This window comes from Xiphophorus hellerii, chromosome 5, assembly GCF_003331165.1.
Source record: "Xiphophorus hellerii strain 12219 chromosome 5, Xiphophorus_hellerii-4.1, whole genome shotgun sequence".
NCBI lineage: Eukaryota > Metazoa > Chordata > Actinopteri > Cyprinodontiformes > Poeciliidae > Xiphophorus > Xiphophorus hellerii.
The window spans coordinates 12,559,490-12,577,371 of NC_045676.1; the positions used below are offsets into that span (position 1 = coordinate 12,559,490).

The following is a 17,882-nucleotide window of genomic DNA, read 5'->3' on the forward strand; positions in this document are numbered from 1 at the left end:
CTCAGTTCCTTTGATGTTTATTGAAGAAGAGCCTTATCTCTTCTCATGTAGTTTGTATTCTTTCCTTAAATTGTACCTGAAAAGATGGGTCATAATTTCGGTGTGTTGGCTGACACTTCCGCAAGCAAAGCAGTCTGCAAAAGGTAGTTATGGATTTTTTTGGGTTTTTTTTTTGATGAAGCAAATTATTCTTAGTTTTTATTTTGTCCCTAAACAGCCTGATTAGTTCAGAATTTAAGTGAAGTTCTAAAAACAGTAAATCCTTCAAGTCTTGATTTAATGGAAATTCAGTTGAATTTGTACCAGAGGCCAAAGCTACAACTAACACAAGAGCAGCCAAGACCAAAGCAGACTTGTACTATTCCAAAACATATGCAGTCTCAAAAATATCTGAGCGATTTAAGCAAATATTATTTTATGAACTTTTAGTTGTGAGGTTCATATATAGCAAATTATTATGTACAAAGGAAATGGAGGCAGTTCTCCACAAATGATCTTCCTCTGTGTAGCTTACCCACTCAGTAAAAGTAAGCCACTGTAAAAGCAGAAGGTACAACAGTGGTTTATATATTCTGTTTTGTTGAATTTCAAATTGCCTCGAAATGCTTGAAATATTTTACATGTTAGAGGATAATTGATGGTGCAACATTGTTCACTTCCATTTCCTGTATATAGTCATCCAATATAAACTTAGATTCATAAAATAGCGTTTTCATTAAACTGCTGTGACGTGTCTCAGATTGGAGTTGTTTTATGATGGTAGAATGATGCTTTTATCTTTGCCCCTTTTAGGGCTATCAATTAGCTTCAGGCATCATCTCATATTCACAAATGTTATGTCAATCAAATCCATTTGTACTGTATATAATTCATACAGAATAATGGTATGAGGCTTCTCAAAAGCAGGTAAGATGCTAACAGCTTACAACCCTTGAAAGTTTGGGTCTACTCTTTGGAGATTTACTCTATGAGACTGAGAACTTGATTTGAGTCACAGTATATATTTTATAAATCTAAAAACAGATCTAATATTGCTGAATTTATGTGGAATTGTGTATTCACTCTGCTCTTGTTACATACCACTAGGGTCACACACCACTTGGACATACTCCACAGGGTAGAGGTCATATTTGCCTGACTATTTATAAACCAGGACCCAGATTTCTGGAAGTAATGTGACACTTCTTTACTGTGTTGTGTTTTTGTACTTGTGTAGGCTGCTTGATCCATGCACTTTCAAGTTGTGTTAACAAACAATTTTATTTGAACAAGGCAAAATACATGGATCTGGGATTTAGATCATATCATGTTACATCTTGGTGTGATTGGAAATCGCAAGTGACTCATATTAACATTAGTAGCTCAGTGAACAGCTGTACTAGCACTTGCTAAGCCTCTAAACATAGATTGACGGGCTTGCAGACAGTACACTCTAAAAACTGTTGGGCTATTCCTTTCACCCAAACCTGAGTTTATGTTGCTGGAACAGAAGTTGTAAAGAAAGGCTAGATCTAAAACTGTGACTTTGTTTGTTCGATTAGAGAAGATCGTCGTTATTATTTACATGATCATTTTGATCTATATAACCACCTAATCAAACCTCACTGAACCTTTTCCATAGCATATAAGAAGATACTGTCTAATAACACTAATGTCTGTGGAGTGTGTTTATGTCTGCAGTTCACACTGTTTTTTTCACTTAAGATAGTTAATACAAGCTGGTGCTAGCTGGATCCATAAATTCCTCTTTAAACAAAAAAATGGTCCTAAAGTAAATAAATACAGGATATATTTATTATGATGGAAAAGAATAGAGTACATATTTCACACTATTGTAGAAACAATAAAAAACAGTCTTAGAAGCTCTTTAGAGAGACAAAGTGCCACAGTCAGTAAGATAAAGTGAGTTGCTCACAGTTGTAGGTATTCATTCAGGGTGTATACTTAGTGGGGGGTGGCACTTAACGGCTCTTAGATAGAAACTTTTGTTCAGCCTTTCTATCTTTGCACTAACTGTCCTGTAGCATCTACCAGAGGGGAGCAGGGTGAGAGAGTGGAGCGCTCTACTGCTCTCACCTTGTGCTGCAGGTTCTTTTTGTTCTCTGCTGTTCAGCAGTATGTCGGGATCCTGGGAGTGATTCAGTCTCACTAAGTCCACGATGTGGTCTTTTGGACCTGTTCAGGTCCAGATTTTTGCTGTCACACCATTCAGATGGCGTGACAGACCTTCTTTCCGAATCTCTGCAGATTGAGAACCTAAATGGGTCATTTTTAACCCAGCAGTTTTTAGAGTGTGCAACATGTAGATGCAAACACAGGACAGACTATTCTTGGCATGATGGAGCAATTCTGAAGGGACTAATTGATGCTCCTTTTCGTGCAACAGTAAGATAGACGAGGGTAAAGAAAAAAAATAAGTTAATAAAAATGTCTCTACTGTAGCTGGTATAATGATCAGTACCAACCTCTTGCCCCATGTATATGGGATGTGAATTGGGACATTTACTGAAGAGTTTTCTGTTGCTGGTAGGGGGAGGAGAGAAGCTGACAATTTTCTGGAAGAACGTCACGGCTGGGACGTCCACTGTTCAATTGGACCCCAGGAGTTATAAAACACTGAAACCCAATACAGGAATCCAAGAGAAGACCTTTGCACTTATAGTTACAACACTGCATTCCAACTTAGATTTTCACTTTAAATGACGACCTTCACTTAATCCTGGATTGTATTTGATGGATCATTTTTGGAAACACACTTTCTGATTTGTTTTGCACAGGATTTGGACGACCTCAACAGAAATCCAACAGAATATTTTTAGAATCGGCAGAGATTTATTGCGCACAGCCTTTTTAAAATTAATTTATTTATTCTGACCTCGTATATTATTGTTGTGCAAAGTACGCCACCGTCTATTTTGGATAAGTATTATCTAGCTTGGATGATTTCTCAAGTGAGCATAAGTATCACATCTCTGTTCTGTCTCTGCACCCGTAATAGAAACACGGATCGCTTTCGCAGACTGACATTGCTGCCTGTGGAACGCTCATCGCTAGTGTGTTATCTCCCCATCTTTTTTCAGAAGTTTCTAAACTTCCGACGATAGAAGCGCCTGAAATGCTCGCCATCTCCATTGTATTTCTCATTTTTCCCGCTGCGCTCTTTGTTGCTGCGCAAAGCGTTGGGGATCTCCAGGGCCTCACCTCTCCCGGAGGCAGCGCCGGCTTTGACCCGCCAGGTAAGTAGGGTGTTATACGTTTAAAGACAAAAAAAGGAAAAAGTGAGTTTTGTAGGAGAGCTGGGGAAAGCGGATTCGTTATCGGAACAACCAAAAGTTCATTACCAGTATGACAACACGTAATGTCTTGCTTCAGAATCACCTTCCTAAAGAAGGTGATTTTGCATGTAGCTGCAAAATGAATAGATTTGCAAATCTATTCATTTTGCTGCTATGCAGTATTGTACTGGTTCATCCCTAACAAGAACTAGTTTTTGTATTTATTATAATTTTTTGGAATTATGTTTTCAAATAATAATTGCATCATGCCATGACATCATTCACACATTTGCACGTGAATCATCTCCTTGTTTTGCATCCCTCATATTCTCTCCTGTGTAAACTATGGTTGAATATCCATAGTTGAATTAATAATTTTAATTAAGCAATTAAAATTACCTATCTTAATTGTTTAATCAACAGAAAAGAAAATGTTCATTGAACACTGCTCCATTTAGACGTGTAACTTTTAACACTTTTTTATCGATCATAGAGGACATGGTGTTAAGAGGTTTTCCCAGTAGCTTTTTCCACATTAAGTAGTTATCACACAGTCAAAAACCCACAGGAACACCAATCCATAGCTAAATGCTGAAAGTTGAAGTTGTGTTGGACAGAAGTGTCATGTCTTTACTTTGATTTTTTTAAAAGTATTATTTATTTTATTTATTTATTCTGGATGAATGTATCCCCTCAAAACAACCATGTAAACAAATCTGTCTTCACAACATGAGTGATATACAGTACAGTCACCATGCAGACATCAGTTCTACAGGGCTTTGCACACACCACATAAATGCAATAGCACATCACAGGCATTCTCACTCTTCAGAAATGCCAGTTTCATCAATGACCAAATGGTCAGAGTTGTTGTTCTTTATCTAGATATACTGTTCGTCCCACAGCTTGAAGAGAAAAAATATATATATATGAAATCAAAGAAAAGATCAAGAAACTCTCAAAACATAACATGAAAAGTCCACACCCATTGGCAGACAGGGAAACTAGAAAAAAAATATCTAAAGTAGCATAGTCTCGCACTAAATAGGTTTCTTAATTTACAGCTTATTTTAGTGCATTTATTCACTAAAATGTGAAAAATTCCATTTGGTTTGTTTGTTTACTTGTCTTTCAAAACACTGTTGCCTCACTTATCAGCACCCCAAGAATTCTTGTAAATTTACTCAGTCATTTTTAAAACTACTAAAACTTTAAGTTTATTAGAGTGCCTTTGTCACTTATGAGTAGTAATTGCCAACTTACTGTTTCTCTAGTATAGAAAAAAGTCATTCAACATTATTCAAAAAGGTAAAGACAAGAGAGCATAATACAAGCAAACAAAGGCTGAAAGAATTTTAATGAGTTGTCAAAATGTTGGTTAAAGGTGCCACAGTGACGCAGGGATAGAGCGTGTGAGCCATGTACGGAGAGGCCTTAATCCTCAATGTGTCTGTCACGGGCTTGAGTCCCGAGCCGATGTCCTTTGTCATGTCTTTCTTCTTACCTGTCTGACCACTCTCCAATAAAGGCCATCTGAGCTGCTAAAGCCATAAAAAAGTAAGGTTATTTATGGTATTTTATAGTTCTTTGCCAGGATTACAAGTAAATATGAAGGGCAATGTGAAATTGGAAAAAAGCAGCTTTTAAATGAGGTGAAGTTTAGTGCTGTACTGTTCATTTTCAGTTGATCTTTCCTCAGTCGCACTAAATGTGCAGATCGTTCAAAACGTTTATTGTGTCTCAGCTTGCATTGGCTTAACATCTTCATTTGATTGGACATTTTCCTGGTCATATTTACTGTAGATCAGGGGTCTCAAACTCCAGTCCTCGAGGGCCGCAGACCTACAGTTTTTAGATGTGGTACACAGGTACAAACCACTGGAATGAAATGGCTTAATTACCTCCTCCTTGTGTAGATCAGTTCTCCCAGCCTTGCTAATGACCTAATTATTCTATTCAGGTGTGGTGCAGCAGAGGCACATCTAAAAGTTTCAGGACTGCGGCCCTCGAGGACTGGAGTTTGAGACCCCTGCTGTAGATCATTTGTTGATAAGAAAAACTCTTCATTTTACCACAATATATATTTTAAAGCTTTTTGAAGTTTGCTGGTGCCAGCTGATGGTGGACTTTGCTAGCAGACCTTTGACCTCACTCCTTGAAGTACACAGATTCTTGTGTCAGTGATAAAAATGAGCTCTGACTCGGTAGTCTGAGAGGCCTGCACTAGGAAGCTGTGTCACTTACCCCATGTGTTCCCAGCCTAGACTCAGACATGGAACACACTGTACAATTTAAAGTTTAATTTCATCAGTTGATTCAGCCTTAAAAACTCCAGAGAGACTGTGCTCATGTACATTCTGTTTCCATTTTTCTCCTATGTACACATTTGTCTTTTATTCATTGTGCTTGGGTCTTTAAAAGTTTGATATTTTAGTCTTGGTTTTAGTACAGATGTTCTAATGTTTATCACAAAGGCAGCAATCTACAATAAGCAGCACTGCTTCAGTTACATTAACTTTATTTATTGTTTTTAAAGTGAGATGTACTCAACAACCCTTTTCCAATCTGGATATAATATTAAAAACATGTAAATTGCTAAGTTCTTATTTTGGAATAAATTCTAATTTACATATAATTCAACTCACCTGTTTTTAATTTGACTGCCTTTAAGTAGATTTTAGTGATTAAATAGTTGGTATAGTCAAAAATTATCTATTTTAAATCTGAATGTAGATTTTACTGTTTTAAGCAAAGCATTTGTTGTTTTGTTAGAAAACAAAAGTTTATGTAAAAACAGAAAGACGTTACAGCAGGTCAAAAAAATAAAATAAATATAACAGTGATGACTTCGGTGTCAGTAGTCAAATGATGAAATCCAAAGAAAGTACTAAGGGTGAACAAAGTACAACTGTAATATAGTTGAGCTTCATATACACCATATCCCTAGTGAAACATGATGACAACATTGTCATGCTATGGGGTCAGTGGGGTCAGTGAACCTAGTCGGAGTTGGTGGGAAGATGGATAGAAGTAAATACAAGATAATTCTAAAAGAAGACCCTGCTGGAAGTTGTGAAATACTGGAGTCTGTAAATGGCCTAGTCAAAGCACAGACCTTCAAATAAAAGTCTCTGGCAAGATTTTTAAATTGCAGATCAACTAGATATTCTCCAATCAATCTGACAGAGCTTAATTTATAAAGAAGAATGTGGAAAAAATGTCGCTAACTATCATAAGATCCCATTAAAATATGTGTTATTGTTGTAAACATTAAATTATGTTTCATGCATAATATAATATTTGTAACATTCTGTTTGTTTTGGCTAAAATTAGAATGGATAAAAAGTGTCTAATTTTATCTTTATTTTCTCAGTCAAATATAGACGATGAGCAAACTAACCTGGATGTCATAAAGATGTTCTTAGACATCCACTGTTTGGAGAGACTGGTCATTAACAAAACTTAATGACTAATTCAATTGTCTTTCTTTATTTAGACCCATGTATGACTATATATCCACCATGTCTGAGTGAATCTGATCGCTACAGCCTGGAGGCCCTGCGGAGCATCCACCAGATAATGGATGATGACCAAGATGGTGGGATTGAGGTGGAGGAGAGCATGGAGGTACAAACTGTGGTTTTTACAGCATTTTCATCCTCATACATGGTTGCTGGGAAGCTCCTTTTACGTAAGTCCTTGCATGCAAGAGACAAGTAGAGTGAAGAAGTGGAACAACAGGTGTGCTGGCTGGAGGAGTCAAGTGCTCTTTCAAGGATAGCAACAGTAAATTTTGCCTTTGGCTCAGTGACAAAATCAGTTAGCACCAACAGAATACTGCAACTACACTGACTTTACTGGCATGCCTTAAAGAGGATATTTGTAGAGGTCATACTCTTCAAAGGTAAACTCATGTTGAAGACACGAAGTCAAAAAAGGTTCTGCTGTGTTGTCTCTCATTGAAATGTGTGTTGTAAATTTGTTTTGTGCTATTTTCAACCAGATGTTTCACTTGTTCCCAAACAGGTGTGTTTCCAGTGTATTATTGCATAATGTTTCTGAACACTTTTCACTGGTAAAGCATATGCTTTTAACATGAACACTGCATTCCACCTGTGCATTTATATCTGGACGTTCAAAACATTTACTACAGAGTAAATGTTTTGAACGTCCAGTAAATAGCTCATAAAATATCTGAGAGTCTTTTACTTTGGTGGTAAAGTCTGGACTTCTAAAATGCTGTTACCCTCCACAGTGTAGTTCGTGGATACGGTATCCTAGGGCTCAAGTTGCGGTTGGTATGGGAACATTAGTTGACAGGTCCGGGCCAATTGAAGTCCCAAAATTCCAATAGCTGTCAGAATGGATTTATGGGCAGGAACACATTCCAGGAAACCTCCAACACACTTTTGCAACACAGAGATGTTGGATCAGCTATCTAAAAAAAAAAGGATTTCAAAGCACTCACTTATAACTTTTATAACAACCTGAAAACATGCACTGTGTGATTAGGTGGCATTTTTTTTAAGTAAATGAGAGAATTCTCAATGTGTTATGGATCCCTTTGCTTTTTTATCTTCAAACTTTTCTGTTTCACCACGGTTTTCATTCTGCTGCAGTTCATTATGGAAGACATGAAGCAGCAGCAGACTCACAAACACAGCAAGTTGCACAGAGAAGACCAGCACATCACAGTGGAGGAGCTGTGGAGGGGATGGAAGTCATCTGAAGGTGTGCACAAGTGACAAAGCATTAGCATGCATTCATAAGGCTCAAACATTCCCTTTAAGTAACTTTTAGTATTAATTTGGCAGTGCACAACTGGACACTAGATGATGTTCTACGCTGGCTGAAAGACTTTGTCGAGCTTCCGCAGTATGAGAGGAATTTTAAGGACTTCAGGGTCAATGGAAACACCCTACCCAGGTGAGAAGAACGAAGAATCGCTTCATGATAAAAGTACTAGCTGATGTTACTGTGTTAATAATGAAATTCTCAGTGGCATAAACAGTAAAATATATAATCACATACATTTATAAAAGAGTAAAAAGGCACATATAACAGAATTTTAATGCTAAACATATCCCTCATTCTAGCATCATGCTGTGGGGATGCATTTCTGCTGCAGAGATGGTTAGAATGAATGGCAAGAGTTCAGCCTTCCAACAAAACAACAAACCTAACACACAGCAATGGAATGAATACTATAGATAAATGGAATATTCTTGTCTTAGAATGGTCCAGTCAAAGTCGTATTCACCCAAACTGAAATTCTATTCAGTCTGTGGCATGACTAAGAAATAACTTAGCAATTTATCATCACAAAGTAACAATTCTATACAGCAGTCTAGGAAGTAAGAACATATTAGAAAACCTTTGCTTATGATGTTTAATACATATTGGTTTCTGTCATAAAATGCATATGTTGGTGGAATAAGCATCTTGAATGCACCAAAACAGAGAATACTCAATGTTTTTCATCCAAGTGATTAGAAGTTGACAATTTTTATAAAGGTAAGGATACATTTTCTCAGACATTTGAGATCACAAACTTTCTACAACTTCAACAACCAAGGATAATGCAAGAACGATGCACTTTAAAGAAAAGCCCACTTTTTGTACTACATACCAGAACTGAATCTGACCTGATTTATATTTGTAGGATTGCAGCAAATGAGCCATCCTTCCTGAGTTCCCAGTTGAAAGTGCTGGACCAGAGAGACAAACAGAAGCTCAACATCAAAGCTCTGGATGTGGTGTTGTTTGGACCACCTACACGTAAGAACTGTTCCTTACTTTCCTCTTTCTTAATATGTAGTTTTAGCCTTTCTCTTTCAGCATGATCACTTAATGTGTTTGTTTGGATTTTTCCAAAGATAACTCTACCATCCCTACACATGGACAGTTAATTTTGTCTTTCACAACCTATTATTGTGCCTTTCCATTCTATAACAGGCCCCCCTCATAACTACATGAAGGACCTGCTGCTCATTGTGTCTGTGGTGATGGGAGTTGGAGGCTGCTGGTTTGCCCAGGCCCAAAACAAAGCCAGCAAGGTTCATGTTGCCAAAATGATGAAAGATTTAGAAAGTCTGCAGAGGGCAGAACAGAGCCTCATGGACCTACAGGAGCAGTAAATATTTAGTGTTTTAAAAAAAAAAAATTTTTTATGGGTGTCAAGCAAATTTTTCTTTTGTTAATCAAGCTAAGAACCTTTTGCTTTGCTCAGGCTGGAGCAGGCTCAGGAAGAAAAACGAAATGTGGCAGTGGAAAAACAATTCCTGGAAGAGAAGATGAGAGATGAGATTATTGGAGCTCAGGAGGAAGCTCACCGTCTGCATGAGCTGAGAAAGGGAGCAGTCAGCGAACTCAGCCGCCTGCGGTACGCAGAGGAAGAACTGGAACAGGTAGATACATTACAACAAGAGGGGGGGCAACTTCATCAGTGCTCTTTGAGAGATTAATATCACATAATCTAATGGAAAAAAAACTTTAAAATTAGGTGTGGTTATACAACATAAAGTTAAAATTAAAGAAATGCATGTAAATGACTGCTGATCTAAAAACCCAGGCACATCTATACAGATCGTTTCAATAATCACCAAGATTGTCAGTCAGCAGCAGGTTCAATTAAGGTGAATGTTCTAACAAGCATATGTGATAATAATAATCAGGAAGCTGTAAATTACAACAAACATGTCTGATTTTGCTATAGCTAATTAATCATGGTACTTGAGCCAAATAGCTGAAATAATTTACATCTGCTTGTAGGTTCTCATTTGTTCATTTGTTGCTAGCTGTATTTGTTTTTATTTTTCCCCTCAAACTGCTTCCAGTGCTAAACCAGAATGAGGTCTTATTTAGCAGGAGTACATTTTGTTTTCACCACCAACACACTGAATCTACCGCTTAAAAAATTTGTGCTATCTTTGTTCCAACTTTTTGACTGGTCATAATAAACATGGTTTCATCACTTGTGGTTTCCCATGATGACCAACAACCGATTAAAATGTCCTCAGTTTGAAACTTTGCTTAAATTAGAACAAGAACAATAAAAACAGCTGCTACATAAACAGTAACTTTGATTAGTACTGAATAGCAGTCTTACTGTCTCCCATTTTCCACAGTTTTATATTAATATCCCTTTATCGCTGCACATTGCTGTTTTCACACAGGCCATTTCCAGCTGAATTGATAAACATCATGTTGATAAACTGGTGTTTATGAACATGATTTGAAATGGTATGAATAGAGGTTAGCAATGTAAAGATCGAGCACGAGCATCAGTTGTTGTGAAAATAGTATTTAGGGACATTTATTTGCAGGCATTGTCAGACAAATACTGGATTCAGTTTAAATGAAATGTGTCACTGAGTTTTCTGCATCTTATAGTGGAAAGAAAAGAGCAGTTCAGATATTTACTGGAATAGACATTTTAATTGGTGCATTGAGGTGTTTTGCTGTCTGTGGATAACCCAAAAAATTCTTTTTAGTACCACTGGAGAACCATCTGTAGCACCATCCTATGTTCTGGAAAAACCCTTTATGAGCTGCAGCATGTTTTGGTGCTATAACTCCCTCAAGCTTAAAATGCTACCTGCTTCTATTACTTTAAATTGGTTAAAAATAACACGGCTTGGCAGGCGTTGAACTAACGTCTTCTTTTGGTGTTGTGAATATCTGTGCAGCGAGGTGGGGGGGATGGAAAATCTATTTTTTGGTCATTCTCCTTTTTGTTGTTCAACACATGCATGTGACAACCATGTCATGGACTATAGTTATAACAGCCGTTTCTTTTTTTAGTTTAAGTGCACAGTTTGATAGCAGTGTCTTGTGGTCCAACAACTAACTTCTTAATTTTTTTTATCTCTCTGAAAAGGAAACTTAAATAAATATGTACAAAATCAAGCATTAATGTACATGCAGATACATTATTGAAGAAATAACTTGTAAGTTACCATTGTAGCGTGAGTAACAGGTTTCTTTTAAAGGAAAGGATTTGTGACTGAAATCTGATTTCTAACACTTCTTCAGGTCCGTGGAGCGCTGAAGCAGGCGGAGAAGGAGATGATAGCCAGCTGGACAGTCTCAGGCGCCCTTCAGCAGTGGCTCCAGCTTACACATGAGGTGGAGGTTCAGTACTACAATGTCAAAAAGCACAGCGCAGAACTGCAACTTGCCGCTGCCAAGGAAGAGGTAATGAATGAAAAACTGCATGCATGTAAAAACAATGCATTACTTCAGAACTAATACTTTGGTAAGGTGAATAAGTGACTAAACAACCAGGAACACATTCATGAATTGTTGCAAATTCTACCTGCACTGTCTGTCACATCTCTCTTTAATCTTTTCTACAGGCAGAGAGGATCAAGAAGAAGAGAAGTTCTGTTCTGGGAACGCTTCACATGGCCCACAGCTCCTCCCTGGACCAAGTTGATCATAAGATCATGGAAGCAAAGTGAGGCACAGAATTACACAAGCAACTTTGGTTTTTCGTCTGTCTAAAAATAATGTCAATTGTGATCACCGGATACTTTACATACCCCACAGGCATGCGTTGTCCGAAGTAACAGCGTGTCTGCGAGAACGTCTTCACCGCTGGCAGCAGATTGAATTCCTCTGTGGTTTTCCCATTATGAGGAATCCTGGACTAGCTAACCTCTCCGCTCAACTCTACTCAGACACAACCGCCTTGGGGTTCCCTCGAGTAGCCCAGTCTTCCTATTCATATCACAGTTCTGTTCATGGCTCAGTAGAAGATCTTGTAGATGAACAAGCTGCACCTGTAATACCACAGATGCCTGGTGAGTTACAACACTGAAATAAGTAAAAAAAAACAAAAACTAATATCATTAATTCCTTAAACAATTGGATGAAGTACATTGAAATTTTTGAATTTGCGATCTCACCTCCTAGTCCTAAAAATATTTCCATTGGCCTGTTTATTAGGTACTGTTAACACCAACATCCAGCAACAGAATGCATTTAGGATCTAGATCCTGAAATTCGAACACAGAATCAGAAAGGGAAGAAAGTGGATTCAAGTGACTTTAAATGTGATAAAATAGCTAACTATTGCCTGTTATATGGATGAAGGTCATATTCGGTCCCTTTCCCGCAGTTCCCATTCCGCCTCTTAAGCGCTCTCCTCATCTTCGGAGATCCACCACCTCAAGGGCACGTCGTCCTGGAGTCCTCCCTCAGTCACAACCTGCCACCATCTCCCAAGACCCCGACCTTCTGATCCCCATTAGAGCTCCTTACTCTTGCTATGACGAAGGTGAAGAACTCCTCCGAAAATCTCTTAAAAAACAGTAAGTTCCCATCCCCACAAGTTTACATACATTTTTAGAGAACACAGTTACAATTTACACTTTTCATTGTGAATTTTATTAAGATATCTTCTCACCATCCTTGTTTGTTTTCTTCTTTTGTTTTGTTCCCCTTTAATAGAGATTCCCAAGAGAAATTCTTAGACTCTGAGTTTATAATGTCACCTACCCTCAGCAAAATGTTTCCTAGTCCTATCCTGGACACTTCATCTAGAAGGTTGTATCACGATGAAGCTGAGCTCCTTGCAGACAGTCCAGTTACAAAGCCTTTGAGTGGACATGTAGAATTTCCTGCTGATCCTCCAGTTCACAACGTGTCTGAGGAAGAGCATGAAATTCCTGTAGATTTAGGTGTTTCTTGCAAGACAATAGTAAAAGAAAAAATCTTGGATCCTTCTTTGGAAACCATTTCTTTTAAGAGTTCAAATGAAGAATCTTGTGGAAATGCTGCACTAAAGAAGATATCTAGACGTAGAAGTGAAGTTTCTATGGATGATGCATTAAGAAAGGGAATTTCTCATAATTTAGACATGGAGGTATCACCCATAAAAACAGAGAAACAGACCACCGAGGATTTAATGGACGTTCCCTCAAGGAATTTTTACATAGACAGATACGACGTAGACCCATTGGAGATGAAAAAGATTTTTCGACCGGAATTGGAATCATTAGCAGAAACACAGAGGATAATATCAAGGGATATTCTGGAGACTTCAATAAATGTGGCCTCAAGAAAGAAAGGGAGAGATGATGCTGAACATTTGAATGAATCGAGAAGAGTTACGAGGAATTCAATCGGAATGTCCCAAGACACAGCGTCTAGGAAGCTTCCCCTGAATACGGGAGACTTTCAGCTCGAATCCTCTCTGATGGCTGTACCAAAGAATAAAATAGATGAGACTGCTATAATACCACAAAGAAAGATATCTAGAGAAGAGCTGGAATATTGTTCAGATCCTGCCTCTGTCAGGATGCCTTTCAGAGAACCAATGGATGCTTTTAGGGATGCTCCAATCTTTAAAGATACACCAGAATTTGGTCTGGAGTCAGCACAAAGCAGACGGACACTGAGACATGAAGTTGAGATGTCTGCTGGTTCCCTTAGAAGAAGAATTCCTGGACTTTCAAGAAGCAACACCAGTTCAACAGATAGTTTCTCTGAGAATATCTCGTGGGATAAAGTGAATGCTTCAGTTGACATGTCTAAGCATCTAACACTGAGGGACGACTTTGGAGGATTTGAATCAAGTTCTTTGCCATGTCGTATTGGACAGCCAGATCTTATGCTAACATCCCAAGTGCCATGGCAGTCGTCCTCAGACCTCTGTACTGCTGGGCCTCTGAGCCAACTCGTGTATGATGGAATCCTTGAAAAATCATGCAGCTCTATGTCCTCAGTGCATACGCCTCTATCAGCTTCTACACCAAGCCTTCCTCAGAGCAGACTGCTGGCAGAGCTGGAGTCACCACTGCCACCTCCACAGGCTGTTTGCCCAACAATTGCATCACCCTCTGAGAGTGGAGATGAGAAGAACAAAGAGAAGGATAAAAGTAAGAAAACTTTAAAGCTCAAAAACCTTTTTAAAAAGAAAAATGAGTCTACTCCAGAAAAGTCTCACAGTGGTCTTCAGAAGCTCTGACAGCTCTCAAGTGTTTCCCCTCTTCTGAGTTGCATTGATTGAGAAATTCTAGCTTCAGGACATGTTTGAGTTGGCTGACTGGCCAAGTGAGGTTACATAATCCTGGAAAAAAGGATTTAGCTGCTGCTGGTGCTTAGTGGCATTGGATGAACAATGATTGGCTCGGCTCAGGGACTACATAATGAGCTGCCGAGGAGCAAACCAATGAATTTTATGTAAAGCATCAGTACTGACCTCAAATCCAACAAAGTGTTTAAAGCACAACCTCTGGAGAGATGGAGATCAGGGTCAACAGGAAGCCAGGAATCCTGAGTGGTAACCTGTATTTAATGCTCAGAATGCCATTAAAAACACAAAACTGTTAATAAGAAATCATCCAGTTCTGTGTTGTTTAAAAAAAACTAAGACTTGGTCTGAGCCCAGAAACTGTACAGTTTAGATATGTTCCTCTATAGCAACACAGAGGAAATTGAAAGAACACAGCTTCACCCTGAAATGACAAATTCCTTTATGTGATAATGTCAGTGCTCAGGAATTCACTGTTTATGAGGATGTGTTGTTTATATATGCACATATGATGAAACAGGAAGCTGTTTCAGAAAACATCTAAACAGAAAATTAAGGCAACACAACCATGTGTCTATTTTATGTTGATTATAAACAGAGTATTTAAGATTATAATTTTCTGAGTGAATTATTTTATATTTGAAACCAATTTTACTTGCTTAAGAAGTCTTACAGGCATATGGCTAATCAAAGTGTCTTAGATGTGTGATTTTTTTTATGCTTTGCCTAAGGCTAAAGGACTAAATAACGTTGATAATATTGCTGTTTCTCTGTATAACAGAGTAAATGCTTGAATTTATAATGAACTTCAAATTAAGACATTTATTGGAGTGAATAGAGATTGCAATCATGCATTTTATATTTAGGGTTTTTTTTGTTTGTTTTGGTTTCCAGTTTGATTTTAATCAAACTGTTATCATCCAAGTCCATCTGGAAGTTTGGATTTTTAGGAAAAAGTTAGGACATCATACCCTCCTTTTCTTTGTCTTACCCCCAAGTTCTAAGTTGGAAACATCAACTGACTTCTGACTTGAAAAACCACATGTTTCTCACCTACCTGAAAAAAAATAAAATATGGCAACTTCATAAAAAGAGAAAAAAAGATACTTTTTTGTTATTCTGATTGTCATGTTAATAAAACACAACAATTAGCAAATTTAACTGGTTTTCTGACTAAACAAGTTCATTTCTGGGGTGAGAATCCCAAATGAGACTTTTAACTACTGATATAATCTTAGGCTAGAAATCTCACAGCTCTATTTAAGCAACTGACCCTTCTGTCAAATCCTAGGCACATAAACTAAGCCTTAAGTACTAATGTTCACATACTGCAAATCTCTTGTTGATCTGTTGTGTGGCATCTGTCTTTTCCACTAGAGGGCAGTGATGTTTCAGAGAAAATATAACCCAGGAAATGAATGAGAACTGTTTTGTTTTATGCTAGTCATCCATGTAATTACAACGGGAAAAACAAATGTGATTGAATTTATGCACAAAGAGTAACAATGCATCCCAATTAATCTCAACTTTTCTTTTTTTTTTTTTACTTTGAACAAAGTCTTAACTAAATGAATGTAAAAGGATATATATGAATCCTGAGGGTATGAATCTGCTGACCTAGTGTTTCTACAAAACTTCTCATGCATGTATTTTCATCTTTTAATCACAATTACCTACAAATCAACCTGTTCAACAACTTATGGCAAGCATAAAATGCAGTATACACTCTAAAAAATTAAAAACAGTAAATAATATCAAGATCTAGGATGTGGCTTGAACCATTTCCTATTTCTGTGCCTTTGGTAAATTTATTGTCACATTGTAGGGATCAGTTCTGCTACAGAAATGATATATGTATATATAGTTTTTTTTTAATTTGTGGATTTGCATTTTTATCTAGCACCATCATTTAATAAATGACATATTTTACGGTAGACTCTGATGATGAACTGACCAGTTCCTACTGCAGCAGATCTAGCCTAAAACATGACACTTACACCGCTATGCTTCACACATAGTAAAAGATTCTTTTACTGATATTTTCCTAATAAGTCCTTAGTTTTGACTTTGAAATATCTAAGTTTTAGATTCATATGTCAAAAAGCATTATTCTAAAAGTCCTGGTCTTTGGCTGTTTTCAGTCTACTTTATGAACACCTCAGACAGCGGTTTGGATCTCACTTCAACAGTCAGGAGCAGACCAAACTAAATGTCTGTGGTTTAAAACCGCCTTCAAAATGCTAAGTAACAGTTCTCTCTTCATGTGCCGCTGTTGTAATAAGCTTCTGGAACTTTAGCAGCTTTTTCCTCTCCAGATATTGCATTTTTAATAAAGATTTAACAGGAAACATTAAAAGTCCTGTTTTTCTGGTTGATCTATATTACTTGAATTTCTTAGTATTGTTAAATTGATATTACATGTCCATACACTGAAATATGTCATAAACACACACAAGCCTCCATATGGTGTCCTAATTTTTTCACATGCCTAATGTTGCATGGATTTGTCTTCCCAATTTACCTAATGGTGGAACATGGGAAGTCAGCCTTTATTTCTCTTGTGTTTTCTTTTATCTAGAATTCTTGGTTGCAATTTTTGATTGATTTCTCTGATCATTTGAAAAATATAATTTGCAATCTGTTGTTTTATTTCATCAATGTTCTCTAGACATGACAGATTAAACAATTCCTTTGCATTATTGTTTTTACTGTGTCATTTATTTACCCTTCTGAGAGACTTGAGGGTGAACAAAGCTATGAAAAGCTAGACAGCTTATTCTGTTTTAAGTGTGTTTTTTACGTACTGTTGTAAAAAGATTCTGAATAATTAAAAGAAAATGGATACATTTTCAAGTTCATTTGCTATACATGTCAGACTGAATGAGTAGTTAAATTTTTGATGTTCACAGTTTTAATTTTAAGGAAGATTGACGTAAATTTAGCAGCTATTTGAAATGCATTCAGATTAAACACATTTATTACTTGCATTAAAACCATGAAGAGACATTATGTATTTTAAAAATTAAATCTTTAGTATAACAAAATAAATAGATGCATAATAATTAGAAAAATATTACAAATACATTAAAATCAGGTAAATTTTAATGTATTCGTAAATAGTCAATAGTCTCAGTTCTGATTCAGATTACTGTGACCCCTACTTCTGCTACATATCCAGGTTTTTTACTCACTGTGTGTGTATTTCACCACACATTTTGCTATACTGTGAAATGTCAGTTAAAGCTTTTGTATGTTTAAAAAACTGTCAGATTGCAATGTGACAACTCAGCCAAATATTACATTCTCAAACATTATTACATAGAGGGAATGGTATTCGATTTCTGCTGCAAAGTCAGAATTTCTGAGTTCTAAGTAGAAAAAGAGGATCAAAGAAGCAAGTTAATTTTGTTGGCTTGGACCGCATGGGCCTTTTCTTGACTCTTGTTCATCACTGAGCTTTGGTAACCCATCACTCAGTGTTTCATCTGTGGACCACTTTTTCCACTGTTGACCAAGAACACCCTTCATGAGCTGGGGTACTGAGAATTTTGTGGCTTTAGCAAGGCAAA

At 37.2% G+C, this 17,882-nt stretch overlaps 1 protein-coding gene across 1 annotated transcript; it reads left to right on the forward strand.

Moving 5' to 3' along the window:
- Positions 1-2,008: 2,008 nt before the first annotated feature.
- Positions 2,009-17,012, forward strand: stim2a (tromal interaction molecule 2a). Its single transcript, XM_032564098.1, has 12 exons — positions 2,009-3,236; positions 6,772-6,902; positions 7,895-8,006; positions 8,090-8,201; positions 8,938-9,053; positions 9,231-9,408; positions 9,505-9,682; positions 11,310-11,471; positions 11,633-11,733; positions 11,826-12,079; positions 12,397-12,589; positions 12,729-17,012. Exons 1-12 carry the CDS (start codon positions 3,116-3,118, stop codon positions 14,245-14,247), a joined length of 3,177 nt encoding a protein of 1,058 aa, XP_032419989.1. The 5' UTR covers positions 2,009-3,115; the 3' UTR covers positions 14,248-17,012.
- The last annotated feature ends 870 nt before the right edge of the window (positions 17,013-17,882 follow it).

Bases quoted from the DNA above. Each gene is read 5' to 3' on its own strand.
- stim2a (XM_032564098.1), top strand. From the start codon at position 3,116: ATGCTCGCCATCTCCATTGTATTTCTCATTTTTCCCGCTGCGCTCTTT. The intron at 9,409-9,504 runs GTAAATATTTAG...TGCTTTGCTCAG, and splicing joins CTCATGGACCTACAGGAGCA to GCTGGAGCAGGCTCAGGAAG. The intron at 9,683-11,309 runs GTAGATACATTA...ACACTTCTTCAG, and splicing joins CAGAGGAAGAACTGGAACAG to GTCCGTGGAGCGCTGAAGCA.